We start from the raw sequence: 12,758 nt of genomic DNA on the forward strand, positions 1-12,758 counted from the left end.
GGATAAAAAGCACAGTTTTATGGCTAGAGACTTGAATCTGGGAGTTGGCAAATTTAAAGTGGTGATTTCTCCTAGGCTTATCCACTGGCTTTTCTGTGGCCTGTATCATATCGCTTTGCCCAGCTGATAGTACTCTTCTTCTGTGAAATGAGCATGAGGTTTCTTGAACAGTTCTTTGTGAAGCAAGTGAAGAGGTTCTTTGTGAAACAAGTGAAGATAAAGTTACTTAAGTGTCTAGCACTACCTTTGCTATCCTTTGGGGCTGTAAATCCCTAAGGACAAAATGCAGGGACTCAGCCCTGCAAGGAAGCCCATTCTCCTTTCTGGTGTACTATTTGGCTATTTGCATCCCAGATGATCACATGCAAGCTCCTGGCCACCAAATCAGTAGGACCAGTGGGAGTCATGGGGGTCAGTCTCCCCCCTTATGGCATCCCTCAGTGTGAAACTGCATCCCTGCCTGAGGAGAAAGATGTTACTGCTTCTCTCTACTGCTGCGTTCATCAGGGAGTAAATACTCCCCTTTTCCCCRTGTTTGTTTTCTCCCTTCTTAGGGTTACTGATATAGTCTTTCCATAAAACATCTACCTGCACAGTCTTTTTAACTGGAAATTCTTTAAAGACATGCACAGGCAAGGATAGGTCCTTCAAAACAGTGTTGCAAATAACTATGCTGAAGAAGTTGCGAGACTAGAATTGTGGTCCAGCCTGATACCAAGGTCACCCAGGCCCATGGGAAAATGAACCGGCAGGGCCTGCTCTGTACCAACACAGTCAGTACATGATGGTGCCTACCCTGACTTCCATGTGGTGCCAAAGCCCACATGGAAGAGCCTGGTGGAGAKGGAGACCAGAGGTAGAGGTCTGGAGACCGACTCCATCCAAGGAAAGAGGCTGAACAGATACAGGAGGGTTAGAAAGTGCTGTCTGGTAAATACACACTCAAGGTTTGTACAGCCTGCTTTTATTTCTTTATTTCTGCAGGCCTAAAAATGGTGGGAAGTACTGCGTGGGTCGCCGAATGAAATTCAAATCATGTAACACCGAACCGTGCTCGAAGCTGAAGAAGGACTTCCGAGATGAGCAGTGTGCCGACTTCGACGGGAAGCATTTTAACATCAACGGGCTGCCCACAAACGTGCGCTGGGTCCCCAAATACAGCGGAAGTAAGGGAACGAGGGAATTCAGTTCCCACCCTCTGAATTGCTGCACCAAGGTGATGGCGTAGCAGTAACACGGTTCTGCTTTTCCTCTTTCCCTGCCCCCAGTCCTGATGAAGGATCGGTGCAAGCTGTTYTGCCGAGTGGCAGGAAACACGGCCTATTACCAGCTCCGGGACCGYGTCATCGACGGGACTCCCTGCGGCCCCGACACGAATGACATCTGCGTGCAGGGGCTTTGCCGGGTAACTGCTTTCCCCCCTCTTTAAGGAGGGTGAAATGGGTGAAAACTGCAATTGGTTTTGCAAAGTAGAGATCGCATTTGTGCCCTTTGCTCCGTCCCGGTATTTGTGTGGCCTCTGTATGGGGGGGCTGACCGACAAAGTCCCCAGGTGAGCTCCAAGCATTTTGAAGCTCTCAACCATCCCTSGACTTTTGGAAGAGCCTGGCATGGAGGATTTTTGTAAATCTGCCCTTCACCATTGCAGGCTGAGGAAATCTGAGCCCAAATCCAAATGATGGCTCTTTTTTTGGTCTGCTCTGGGTGTTTCTGGTCTGACCCCAGAAGATTTTATTTTTCCATTTGCAATTATTTTTCATGCCTTTTCTCTGTGGGAACTTCAGCAAGACGTTTGTTCTAGCTAAGGGCCCCTTCCCCATTCCCAGGCTGGCAGCACTGTCGGACTCCGTTGCCCCTCGCAAAGCAGATGCGGAAGCTCTCCATCTCCTTGAAGTGCAGGAGAAAGACTGCTGCTCTTGAGGATACATCTGTGTGCAGAGAGTAAAGAGTAGGATAACAGCATGCACGCAGATAATAGTGTCACTTGGGTCATGCACCATAGACTGGTGCTGAGCAATGCTGGTAGCTGGCAGTAGAGCCCTGCCTGGTAATATCCATAGCCAGCTTTCAAAGACAAAATGTGGGAAAGGAGATGGTTCCATTTCATGAGCAAATATGGTATCCAGGAAGCAGATAACAACAAACTGCTTTGGGACAAAATCTCAGGCAGCCTTAAGGCATTGCCTGCTGCAAACTGCCATTCTGATTCTTGCTTTGTAGAACAAAAAAAGCCTTTTGTTTAAAAATGGTGTGGGATGGCCACACTGTATATCAGCGAAAAAAATGTGRGGAAGCAAAACGATTTGTCTCATAGCAGCATTTTTCACACAAATCTTTTGTGTGGMTTAATTTGGAGATTTCTAAATGCTGTTCTAGTCTGTATTTGCTTGATCTAGCTTTTCACTTTTTCTCTTAAAGCAAGCTGGATGTGATCATGTGCTGAATTCAAAAGCAAGAAGAGACAAATGTGGCGTTTGTGGTGGGGATAATTCTTCATGCAAAACTATTGCAGGCACATTTAACACGGTGCATTATGGTAAGAATCTGTTACTAAAAACTTTATAGAGAAAAATGCAGGTCTATAAAATCCGTTACCACACTTAATCTGCAAAAACACTGATGTAAAATGCAAAATCCTTCTAGCTATAGCATATTCCTTTTTATAACTATTTATGCTATCCCTAAGTGAAAAGTACTGGCTTGTGTAATGTGAGGTAATTTCCTTCATTTCACGTACCCCCATAAAAAGCAGATGAAATGTCTGTGTAATAGCCTTGACTTTCTGTTAAATCTTTTCTAGGCTATAACGTTGTGGTCCGCATCCCAGCTGGTGCAACAAACATTGATGTGCGTCAGCACAGTTACTCAGGGAAACCAGAGGATGACAACTACCTGGGTAAGTGGCGGTGCTTGGTTCGGTCCCGATTCGTGCGTTGTTTTCTGGTTGTGCTGGTGTTTCTGCTGGCTGTTCTCYGCTGAGGAAGATGAAGAGCTCATATAAGGAGACGTTTTCTTAATGAAAATGCTTCTCATGTGCCCTACAAACATAATGAGCCGCATCTTGCTCCATCTCTTTGTGCGTGTCCGGCTAATAGGGCGGCTGTCCTTGATCCAGAGCTCGAGAGGCTCACAGATTATAAGAAATATCCCCTTAGGGTGTCTCTGGAGCTAGGAAGGATTATCGAACCCATTCTGTGGTGGGAGCTGAGCACAGGGCTGGGAACCAACCAGACTTCTGAGTTCCCTGGGAATCTCCTAATCACAGACTAATGCGTCTCTGTTGTCACCGTCCTCTGGCTGGAGAATAAATGTGCTATACCTAGAAAGACATGTATGTACAAACAAATTCAAAGAGGAGTTATTTTCTAATCCATTGAGAATAGTACTTCTGATTTCACTTAGACTAAGCTCTTCCTGTCTCTGCCAAACAGTGACATGTAATTATAAAGAAATACCCTGCACCAAAGAAGTTGTTTTAGTTTAAACCTTATGATAACTTGACCTCATTCATCGTACATTCATAATCACTGATTAATTGGTGGGTATGTCTTCAGAGACKTATGAAAACGTGCTTGCAATACAATGTAAAATCACTCTGCTGCATGCATATATGCTTTTAGCACGGTCAAGCTTTTTTTCCACCATACTGAGCAGCAACTTATTCTGCAGCGAGTTCTGTGAGGGGCAGACAGCAACGATAATACAACTGCATTTTACTATTAGTTTTATACCTGCCTGTCAAACCTTGAGTGCTCAGTCTGTTCTGGCCGTTTGCAGAGCAGCGAACGGGACTGTGGCCCCTTGGAGTCCGCAGGAGATGGCTGCTGTCTTGGCTCTGTTTCTCTCCTTTCGTGCACCCCTCGCCTGGCACCATCAGCTGCGCTCCTGGTGTCAGGGTCCCTTATTCAGACCTCTGAGCAAGGCACTTCATCTCATTCTGCAAAGACAGCTYGTCAAAACAGCATTGCTACTGCTCTTTGGCAGTTTCACAGGTACCTTTGAAAACGAGCGTGCAGAGGGGAGTGCATCTGCTCTGAGCAGGGAGCGATTTGTGCTGTGCAGTGCAGGCCGGCCAGCACGGGCAGGGGAAAGAGCTGTCCCCAAAACCAGACAGATACAACTGAAATGGGCAGCAATTTTCCTGAGCTGTTGAGCCTTCTTCTGAAATGTGGAGTGCAGGAGACTGTAGCTCACCAGAAAGAAGCGCTGGGCAGTGGTGGCAGCCACTCTGCAAGGTGGTCCACAGGCAGACCCACCAATCAGGCACAAATCTGAGAGGGTCCCTGCTTGTCCTTCTGATACCCAGATTGAGGTTGTGCTAGGTTTTCTGTCCTTGCCTGCATGCGGGCCATTCATTTCCAGCCAGGTTGGGTCATTCTTATGTGTTAAGGTGAGACAAGGGCAGGGCGACTGCACACACATCAGTACCATGAAGACCATACCAAGGTGTGATGGTTTTCCGTCCTGGGGGAGAGTGGTATGCTCCATTATTAGGTTTTCCTAGAAAAAACAGTCTTTCTTCTCCACACAGTACCTATCTAGACTGGTCCCCCAGAAGAAGCCTCAGAGAACTTCTCAGCTCTTCTTGGAGGGCCTTTAATCTTCTTGGGAAGCAGTGAAGTCAAATCTTCTTTAATGTTACTTTAATATTGCTGGGAAAGCACCTCTTTGTATTAGGCCCAAATGAAAGCAAACGAGAAGTGTGCATGTGTCCGCTTATTTTGCAGCTCACTGAGTGTGAAATCTTGGGCCCTTAAAACCGTGAACCTTGTAGCTGCTTAACAATTTAGGAGGAATTTGATGTTGTCATCAAGTCCAAGACACATCCCTATTCTAGGAAGATCCAGTAAATGGAAAGGAGTCCTTTAGCGTGTTTTAGTACTGCTGAATGGCATTAAAGCCTCCAAAGTACGGAATTTGGCCAAGTATGGAGCCTCCTTCGTGATTTTTTTTTTTTTCTCCATCTATACACATTTGCTACCAAGCAGGGTTTTGCTTCATTATCTCTCCTCATTCTGTGTAAAACTTTCCCTTTGGTGTTTTGGTGTTAAGTTTAGATTTTTCAGTGCAGAGGCTTTGTAGTAATGTAGCTGTGATGGGTGAAATGGTGGGGAAACTAACTTAGGAAATTAGCTACATAATCGCATTAGTGTGAAGTTGTGCAGCAGAYGGCTGTTTTCAGGAAACTGTTCCTTTTATAAAGCATTTAGGCTTTAAGCCTTCAGTGCTTCCACATACCTTAGATTTGAAATAATAAAAATATAAGGGAAGGGGGGAGAGATTGAGAGGGAGATACTGACCAAACTCCCTGTAATTATCCACTRGAAAATGGCAGTTTGGGCAATTAGCTTGTGTAGTCATACCCTAAGAGCGCACCTGGAGGCAGTGCGAGAGCCACCCCATCTGCGTGGCGAACAGAAAGATTGGGGCAGAGTGATYGCCCCATTTCGGTTTCTGCAGGCCTTTTGGGTCTCTCTTTGCCCTGGGTTAGGGGTGAACCATTCAGGAACAATTTTCATTTTAACGAGACTCTCGGTTGGTAAAAGGAAGGGAGGTGATGACTGTAAAACCTCCGCTGCTCCCTTTGCATCCTTTSTGTTTGAAGAGTACCAGCAGGTTTTTCCCACCGAACCCAGTGAGAGCGCGTGACCGCTTTATATGTGCGTGTGAGTTAATTCTGCGTCTTTAGTTCTTGTTTTTTGCACTTACGCAGCCTTATCTAACAGTCAAGGAGACTTTATATTAAATGGAGACTTTGTCGTCAGTATGTTTAAAAGGGAAATCAAAGTTGGGAATGCTGTGATCGAATACAGCGGATCGGATAATGCTATTGAAAGGATTAATTCTACAGATCGGATTGAGCAAGAAATAACGCTTCAGGTGAAGTATACGCTGTGCGAGTGGAAAAGCCTGCCGAGCTTCGGGCTGAGAGYGGTAGGCAGCGACGCACGTCGGTTTACCCCGCCTTATCTTTTTTTTCCCCCTCTCAGGTTTTATCGGTGGGCAATTTGTACAACCCTGACGTTCGTTACACGTTTAATATCCCCATCGAGGACAAGCCGCAGCAGTTCTACTGGAACGCGTACGGCCCGTGGCAGCCGTGCAGTAAGCTCTGCCAAGGTGGGCGCTCGGCGGCGCGTTAGAGAGGATGCCGCTTTGTCCTGGATCCCTTTGGGGTCTCGACGGTGTTGACAAATACTTCTCCGTTTGCTTTCTTTGAGATTCTCCCATTATGGGCTTGATGGTTCCCCTGGGCCATAGTAGTAGCTTATCTGTGGTGCCCGGTACCAGCTTGCAAGGTGTAGCACTGGTCTGGAGCTTTTGTTTCAAAGCAGGGGATCTTTACAGCCCCCGCGGAGCCAGGTAAGTGCCGCCGTCTGGTGTGCGGACGAGGAAGCTCGAGCACAGCGAAGGCTACGCTGGCGGCTCCCGAGGCCGCGAGCAGGGTTCCCGCTGCTTCCCGCCCGGCTAAATGCACCGCGTCCTCCTTTCGCCCTCGCGCTGCCTCCCTCCGTTCCTCCTTCGTCTGCCTCCGTATTAAACCCCCGCCGCTATTCTGAGTCCTAACCCTGCCCCTGTTCCCCAAAGAGATTTAGAGCATAACTGGCCCTCAAACGCTACTGCAGGAGGAGTAAGAGAAATAATGGATTTGACCACTTTTCCACGTGCCTGAAACGATGTGTTTTCCTTCTGCGTAGGAGAAAGGAAAAGGAAACCTGTGTGTACGAGAGAGTCAGATCAGCTCACGGTGTCAGATCAAAGATGTGACCGAATTCCCCAACCTGATCCAATAACTGAGCCTTGTAGCACAGAATGTGAATTAAGGTGCGTTCTACTCCGTCAAGTATATATATATTGCATTATATATGTATATGCATTACATCATATATATAAAATTTACTCCTCTTTCCTTTCACTTCTTGCCATAATTCTTCTTCTTAGCAACTTCTGCTGGATTAAAAAAAATAAATAAAAGGTAAAAGTTTCTTCTTTGTCAGCCAAGGGGGAGTGACATCCTCCAGCTGTGTTTTAAGAGAGGCATTTTTCTACATCTTCAGATTTTTCTCGTTGGGTAGAATTAGTGCTAACTATAAGGAATCTCTCACCTAATGTTGAAAAATGTACCTGTGCAATACAGTGCCTGAAATTCTCCTCCTGGAGAGCAGAACTGGACTTAAGTGCCCAGCTGGGTTGGGGCTGCCCCCAGACAGCTCCCAGCGAGTTTATCCCCGTTTGCAGTTGGAATTGATGGGACGTCTCCCAAGGAGCCACAAGCCGTTTTCCTTTAGAAAGCGTTACGCTCCAACCGTTTTTCCTTGTTGGGGGGTAAATATGGTAGCGTTAAATAGGTCCTGGTTCCGCCTCCCACGGCGGCTGACGGCGTCCGCTCGCCCTTCCCTCAGGTGGCACGTGGCGAGGAAGAGCGAGTGCACTGCCCAGTGCGGCCTGGGCTACCGCACCCTGGAGATCTACTGCTCCAAGTACAACCGGCTGGAAGGGAAGACGGAGAAGGTGGACGACCGCTTCTGCAGCAGCCAGCCCAAGCCGAGCACGAGGGAGAAGTGCACGGGAGACTGCAACGTGGGAGGCTGGCGATACTCGGCCTGGACRGAGGTAAGGGACGCTCGGGTCTCCTCCACGCGTGTCCTCTCTGAGGACGCTCTCAAGTTGCTACGTCTGTAAACAGCCTGTAAAACTTGGCCACGGTGCTTTCATTGCCTTTTCTTGAGGATGCTAGTCCAAGTCAGCCCCGTACTCCTTATTTTCCACTGTGATGAATTTATGCTTTTAACTATCCTGACATTGGTCTTCATCCTGCTAAGCCCACTTGGCCCTCTGCTCCCATACAAGCCAGCCATGCTGTTGGCAGTCTTGGTGTCAGCGAGGATGTGTTGCCGTCAGTAGAGAACCTCTGAAGTGTGTTTTCTTCATATTTTTTAGCAGAAAGCTTTTCAATGCCCAAGAATATCCCTAAAGAGAAGGGTGCCACCAAGGGAGCAATAAGACTAGGGATTTCCGGAACGAACATGGTGATAGAGGGGAGGCTGGTTAGAGGGAAAACAAATCTCTCAAGTGGAATTAACCTTGCCTAAAACGTGAACACGGCAACAGTCGTTTGAGAGAACTGAAAGGCAACATGTGTAAAAGCAGTAAGAGGGTTATAACCTGAAATGAATCTGTGAAACTCGTTGCCACAAGATATTACTAAGCTTAGTGAGATTGGATTTTTTTAAAGGAGTGTATAAAGTAACAGCCAGTTATTTGAAGTATAAATTGTTCTTCCAGAGGTTATCTGCATTCTCTTCTAAAATAATTCTCTTTGTAGAACCAACTGTAAGATGAGATAAGGAAATAAATGGGCTCTTGGCCTGCGATATGATGGCAGAATGTGTTTACTTGGTTTATCTTCTTTCAAGTGCTCTAAAAGCTGCGGCGGGGGCACACGGCGGCGGCGAGCCATGTGTGTTAACACCTACAACGACGTCCTGGACGACAGTAAATGCAGTCAGCAGGAGAAGCTGACGGTGCAGCGGTGCAGCGACTTCTTGTGCCCGCAGTGGAAAACTGGCGACTGGTCCGAGGTRGGTGTTGCTCACCAGCTAGGACCTGTGGGCTGATGCTTTGAACCCTGAGGCAYTGATCCTGCAAAGAAACCCTCTGTTTTCGCACTCATCAGTAAACAGGGTGCACTGGAATTAGTAACATTTTGTTTTCTTTGTACAGCCTGAGGGCTATGCCCCAGGGCACCCACTGCATCTCTCCCTGCTCTTTAGTACTGTCATCTCCTCTGCAGCTAGCTGGAGTCCTGTGCTCCTTCGTGACGCAACAAAAAACAGGTTAATAGACTTTTTTTCCCACGGTAGGGCCAAGGATTTAGGAGAATGTTCTTCAAAAGCTGCTCTTCACCTTTGTGGCCAAATAGCTCTTGTTTTTGTAATTTGCATCCTGTTAGGAAATAATGAAAGAAATTAAGGGGAAATGGGACTGYTAGCTGACTGTTGTTTCCAGCAAAAATATCTCTATTCTGCTTCTAGCTCCTAAGAGCACGAGCCATTCAGCAGTGGGGGAAGAGGTGCTTGCAGCCTGTGGGAGTTGCAAGATCTTTATCGCATGCTCTCCAGGGGCAGCGAGTTTGCTCTATTTTTGCAAGCCTTCGTCACCCTGTTGCACCCTGCTAAAGTCCTGGCAGGTTGTGCTAAGGCTTTTCCCCATGTCCCACAGATATAGCAAGTTGCTAGAAGCTGAAGTAGTCACGAGAAGCAGATTATACCTGCCTCGGCATGGAGGAAGGCGCCGCCACACTCTGTCTCTTGGCCATCCCACTTAGCCCTTGCTGTGCTTTTCTCCACTGCCTTTGGCACATCTGAAGAAATGCTAGGGGCATGGTTTGAAAAAGGTTAATGAAAATAGCCGTGAGGCAACGTTACATGAGAGTACATGGCCCCTGAGCTTCTTGAAGCACCGTTAAACCAGGCTTAGACCACGATTTAGCCCCTGGTGGGGTGTCCTGAAAATAAAGAGCCGTCATGGTCTCTGTTTGTCCTCGCTATCGTTTCCCAGCACGGCTGTTTTCCACGGTCTAGCCCGTGCCGTGGACCAATTCCTGCAAGGCCATCCCTTGCCCGGGGAGAAGGCTCGTGCGTTTCCCAGCGCACGTGGTCGTTACCAGTGCCGCCCGGGCACTGGTTTCTGARCGGCCGCTTGCAGCGGGTCTGTTCGCAGGGCGCTGGGCAGGTGCTCGGCTGGCAGCGCTCGCCGCCTCCGCGGGCGCCGCTGAGCTTGTGCTTCGCTCCTCGCAGTGCCTGGTCACCTGCGGGAAGGGCCATAAACATCGCCAGACCTGGTGCCAATTCGGCGAAGATCGGTTAAATGACAGGTTTTGCGATCCCGAAACGAAGCCGGAGTCGGTGCAGAGCTGTCAGCAGCAGGAGTGYGCGTCGTGGCAAGTAGGACCGTGGGGGCAGGTACCGAAAAGCCGCCGTTTTCTCCCCGTTCTGGCGTGGCGTGGGCGGCTGGGGTCGCGCCGTGCTGCCGAGAGGCCTGCCCTGACCATTTCGTCTCGACTCAGTGGCATAACTGTGTTAATTGACTCGCACACAAAAACAACTCTCTGCTCGCCCGAGTTCAGCATATGGGCAGCAGTACCGGTACCTGCCCTCTGTGCTAAATTTAATCTGTGTCATACTAAATTGGCTGTGATTTTCAAAAAGAAAAAAAAGGAGGTTTCCAAGGTTACGCTCTTAAATCCATATTTAGGCTCTTAACTACCTGCCCTAGTTTTCACACACAGCTGCTCCCATTGAATAGCTGTTGTTTTTAATGTTTTCCATTTTTTTTAACATTAAAATACAAATTGCTCATTTCTTCCAGAGTATTCTGGCGTCTTGTTTTCCACAAAGCTGTTAACTGTTGGCTTGAAAAAATGGCAGCAAATCCAGAGCAGTTGTCCCAGCCAGACTTACTGCCCATCAGCAAAATTATTCGTTAGCTAGTTGTGCTACTGTGGGTCTAAGCGGCTGGTTTTAAAGTAAGATATGATGCAGCTTCTACCAAACTGTAATCCACTGTGTTCAGAAGAGTAAATCATTTAAATGTTCACACCTTTGTACCTGAGTACAAGAAGTGAAGCATGCAAGGCTCTGRTAGGAGCAGTGAATTAAAACTTTGACCTAATTTGAAGTTGAAATGCTTGAAGTGGAGAGAAGCCAGAAGGAAGGATGGGTTTTGTTYGCACTGTTCTTGCTGCGTGCTTGGCTAGGCTGATTAATACTTTCTAAATGAAACGACTGCTCAGACCCCAGCCCTTTTCTCCTGTCTTTCCTCTGCCAGTGCACGATGACCTGTGGACAAGGCTACCAGATGAGGGCAGTCAAGTGTGTGGTAGGCACCTATATGTCGGTGGTGGATGATAATGAGTGTAACGCTGCGACCAGGCCAACAGATACCCAGGTAAATACTGTTATTCATATCTCTGTCTTCTGTTCTCGTGTCCCCAGGCATGAGTAACTTTTCTTGACTGATTGTCTCAGCTGCTAGGGGGTCAGTGCTCTTGAGAGTGCTCTTGTGTATCGGTGGGTCAGATCTTCACCATGGGGAATAAATCACTGCCACTGTCTTGGCTTGGGGGAACATCAGCAATCGGCCCTGGTGAGGATGCAGGTGACCCCATGGCCCATGTCACYGGGTGTCAGTGGAGCTGCTGGATGGCCCTTTCAGTGTGTGCCCTCCTGGCAGCTGAGCTGCCAGTGAGCAGGACGTGCAGGGTGCAGCTTTTGACACTGCACTCTCTGGAGCAGTGCTCAAGGTTTGATAYGCCTATTGCATGCCGTTTGGGGCATCTGAGTCCCCACGTGTTTCCCACCAGCTCCTGAGTGTAGGGCATCCTTTAGAAGGGGTAGATGCATCTGCACCATCCCTGGGGTAAGTCAACGTGTTTGGAGGCATCAAAGCTGCAGCTTCTCGGGACCATCTGGGAGGCCTGCAGCAAAGACCCAYGTGGGGCAAGGGGTGATGAGGCTCTGTTTCATGGTCCTTCCACCTAGAGGCRACCAAGCAGTTGCTCAGCAATGCGGGAGGTGGTGAAACTGCTCCTTGGCACAGAGTAAGCCCACTAGCCTGCTGCAAAGGGAGCTCAGAAGCACTGAACAGCACTGCTGTCCTCTAGCTGTTCACAGCTAGGAAAGCATCTCCTCGTTCCCTTCGTTTCCATTTCTTTGGCAGCAGAGCTGTTAAAATTAAGGTTGTTACTGCCTGTCAGAGAGGTGCAGCACAGCATCCCATTTTGGTAGAGGTAGGATGGAAATACCAAGATAATTCAACAACTTCTCAGTGGGGTGGAGAGCCTGAGGCTGTGCCTGTAGAGTTCTCACCAGACCCTATCTGTGAGGTTAACCTCGCTCTCCTAAGTACCAGATTGCCAAAAAGGCAGCAGACAGCTTGTCACGAGCGCATCTAGACTTCCTGGGGTAAAGATACCTTTGATTATGGTTAGCTGCAGCTGTAGGATGGGATATGCAAGGGGCTATGCAGATTCAGGACTAAAGTTGGTCCTAAGAGTTCATGGTCTAAGTAGAAGGTAATGGATGGATATAGGAAAATAGACGGAGAGCATGAGGATAAGATGGGACAGTATTTGCTAGGGTGAGAGGCTGGGGCCTCAGCGCAGCAGGCACCTCCTTCAGGCTTGCGCCGGGTCCGGATGCTTGGCTGCCGCCTGGGCTTGCGGCACGGTTGCTGCGTGATGCTAATGACAACTAGGGGCCGTTGTTTCTCACGTGTTGGATGTGCAGACATAGTGCATGTTCCAGCTCCAATCCGAGCTACAGCCCCTCTGGGCTGATAAATTGAGAAATACTGGACCTCTTTTGCAAATTTACTGAAGAGGCTTTCCACACTGGGTTTGCTTGTATTTGGAAGCAAATTCTCTGCAGGTGTAAATTTCCACTGCAAGCCCATGTGTCTCCTGGTGTCTGAAGGAGTTAAATAAAAGAGAATATTACCATCTATTTGTCATCCTGGGAAATCGTAGTGCTCATCTTGGTCCTGCATGACTTCACAGAGTTTAATTAAGGCCAGGACATTTAGGAAAGGGCTGTTTTTCCCATGTAAGGAGACTCACAGCACTACAGTAAAGGAGTAACAAACCCACTTGTCATCAACTGTTGTTCAGCATGCACATCTCCAGTATAAGTAAAATGATAGTCATGTGGAAATCAGTTATGCCACTTGTCTCTCTCCTTTGCAATGGAGATTGGTAC

At 48.1% G+C, this 12,758-nt stretch overlaps 1 protein-coding gene across 6 annotated transcripts in view; it reads left to right on the forward strand.

Moving 5' to 3' along the window:
- The window catches only part of ADAMTS9 (ADAM metallopeptidase with thrombospondin type 1 motif 9), an 80,454-nt gene that overhangs the window by 32,390 nt on the left and 35,306 nt on the right, over positions 1-12,758 (forward strand). For all 6 annotated transcript variants that reach the window (XR_014895246.1, XM_085300107.1, XM_085300103.1 and 3 more), the window contains 11 exons: positions 985-1,166; positions 1,269-1,405; positions 2,419-2,536; positions 2,801-2,896; positions 5,714-5,880; positions 5,991-6,120; positions 6,699-6,825; positions 7,404-7,614; positions 8,418-8,582; positions 9,801-9,965; positions 10,831-10,950. Coding sequence is in view for 5 of the 6 variants with exons in the window: in XM_085300107.1 (XP_085156233.1) it covers positions 985-1,166; positions 1,269-1,405; positions 2,419-2,536; positions 2,801-2,896; positions 5,714-5,880; positions 5,991-6,120; positions 6,699-6,825; positions 7,404-7,614; positions 8,418-8,582; positions 9,801-9,965; positions 10,831-10,950 (1,618 nt within the window). In the remaining variant the exon portion in view is untranslated. The remainder of the gene's footprint in view (positions 1-984; positions 1,167-1,268; positions 1,406-2,418; positions 2,537-2,800; positions 2,897-5,713; positions 5,881-5,990; positions 6,121-6,698; positions 6,826-7,403; positions 7,615-8,417; positions 8,583-9,800; positions 9,966-10,830; positions 10,951-12,758) is intronic.

The sequence above is a fragment of the Rhea americana genome, unplaced genomic scaffold (assembly GCF_003343005.1).
Source record: "Rhea americana isolate MKP2758 unplaced genomic scaffold, rheAme1 scaffold_16, whole genome shotgun sequence".
Taxonomy (NCBI): domain Eukaryota; kingdom Metazoa; phylum Chordata; class Aves; order Rheiformes; family Rheidae; genus Rhea; species Rhea americana.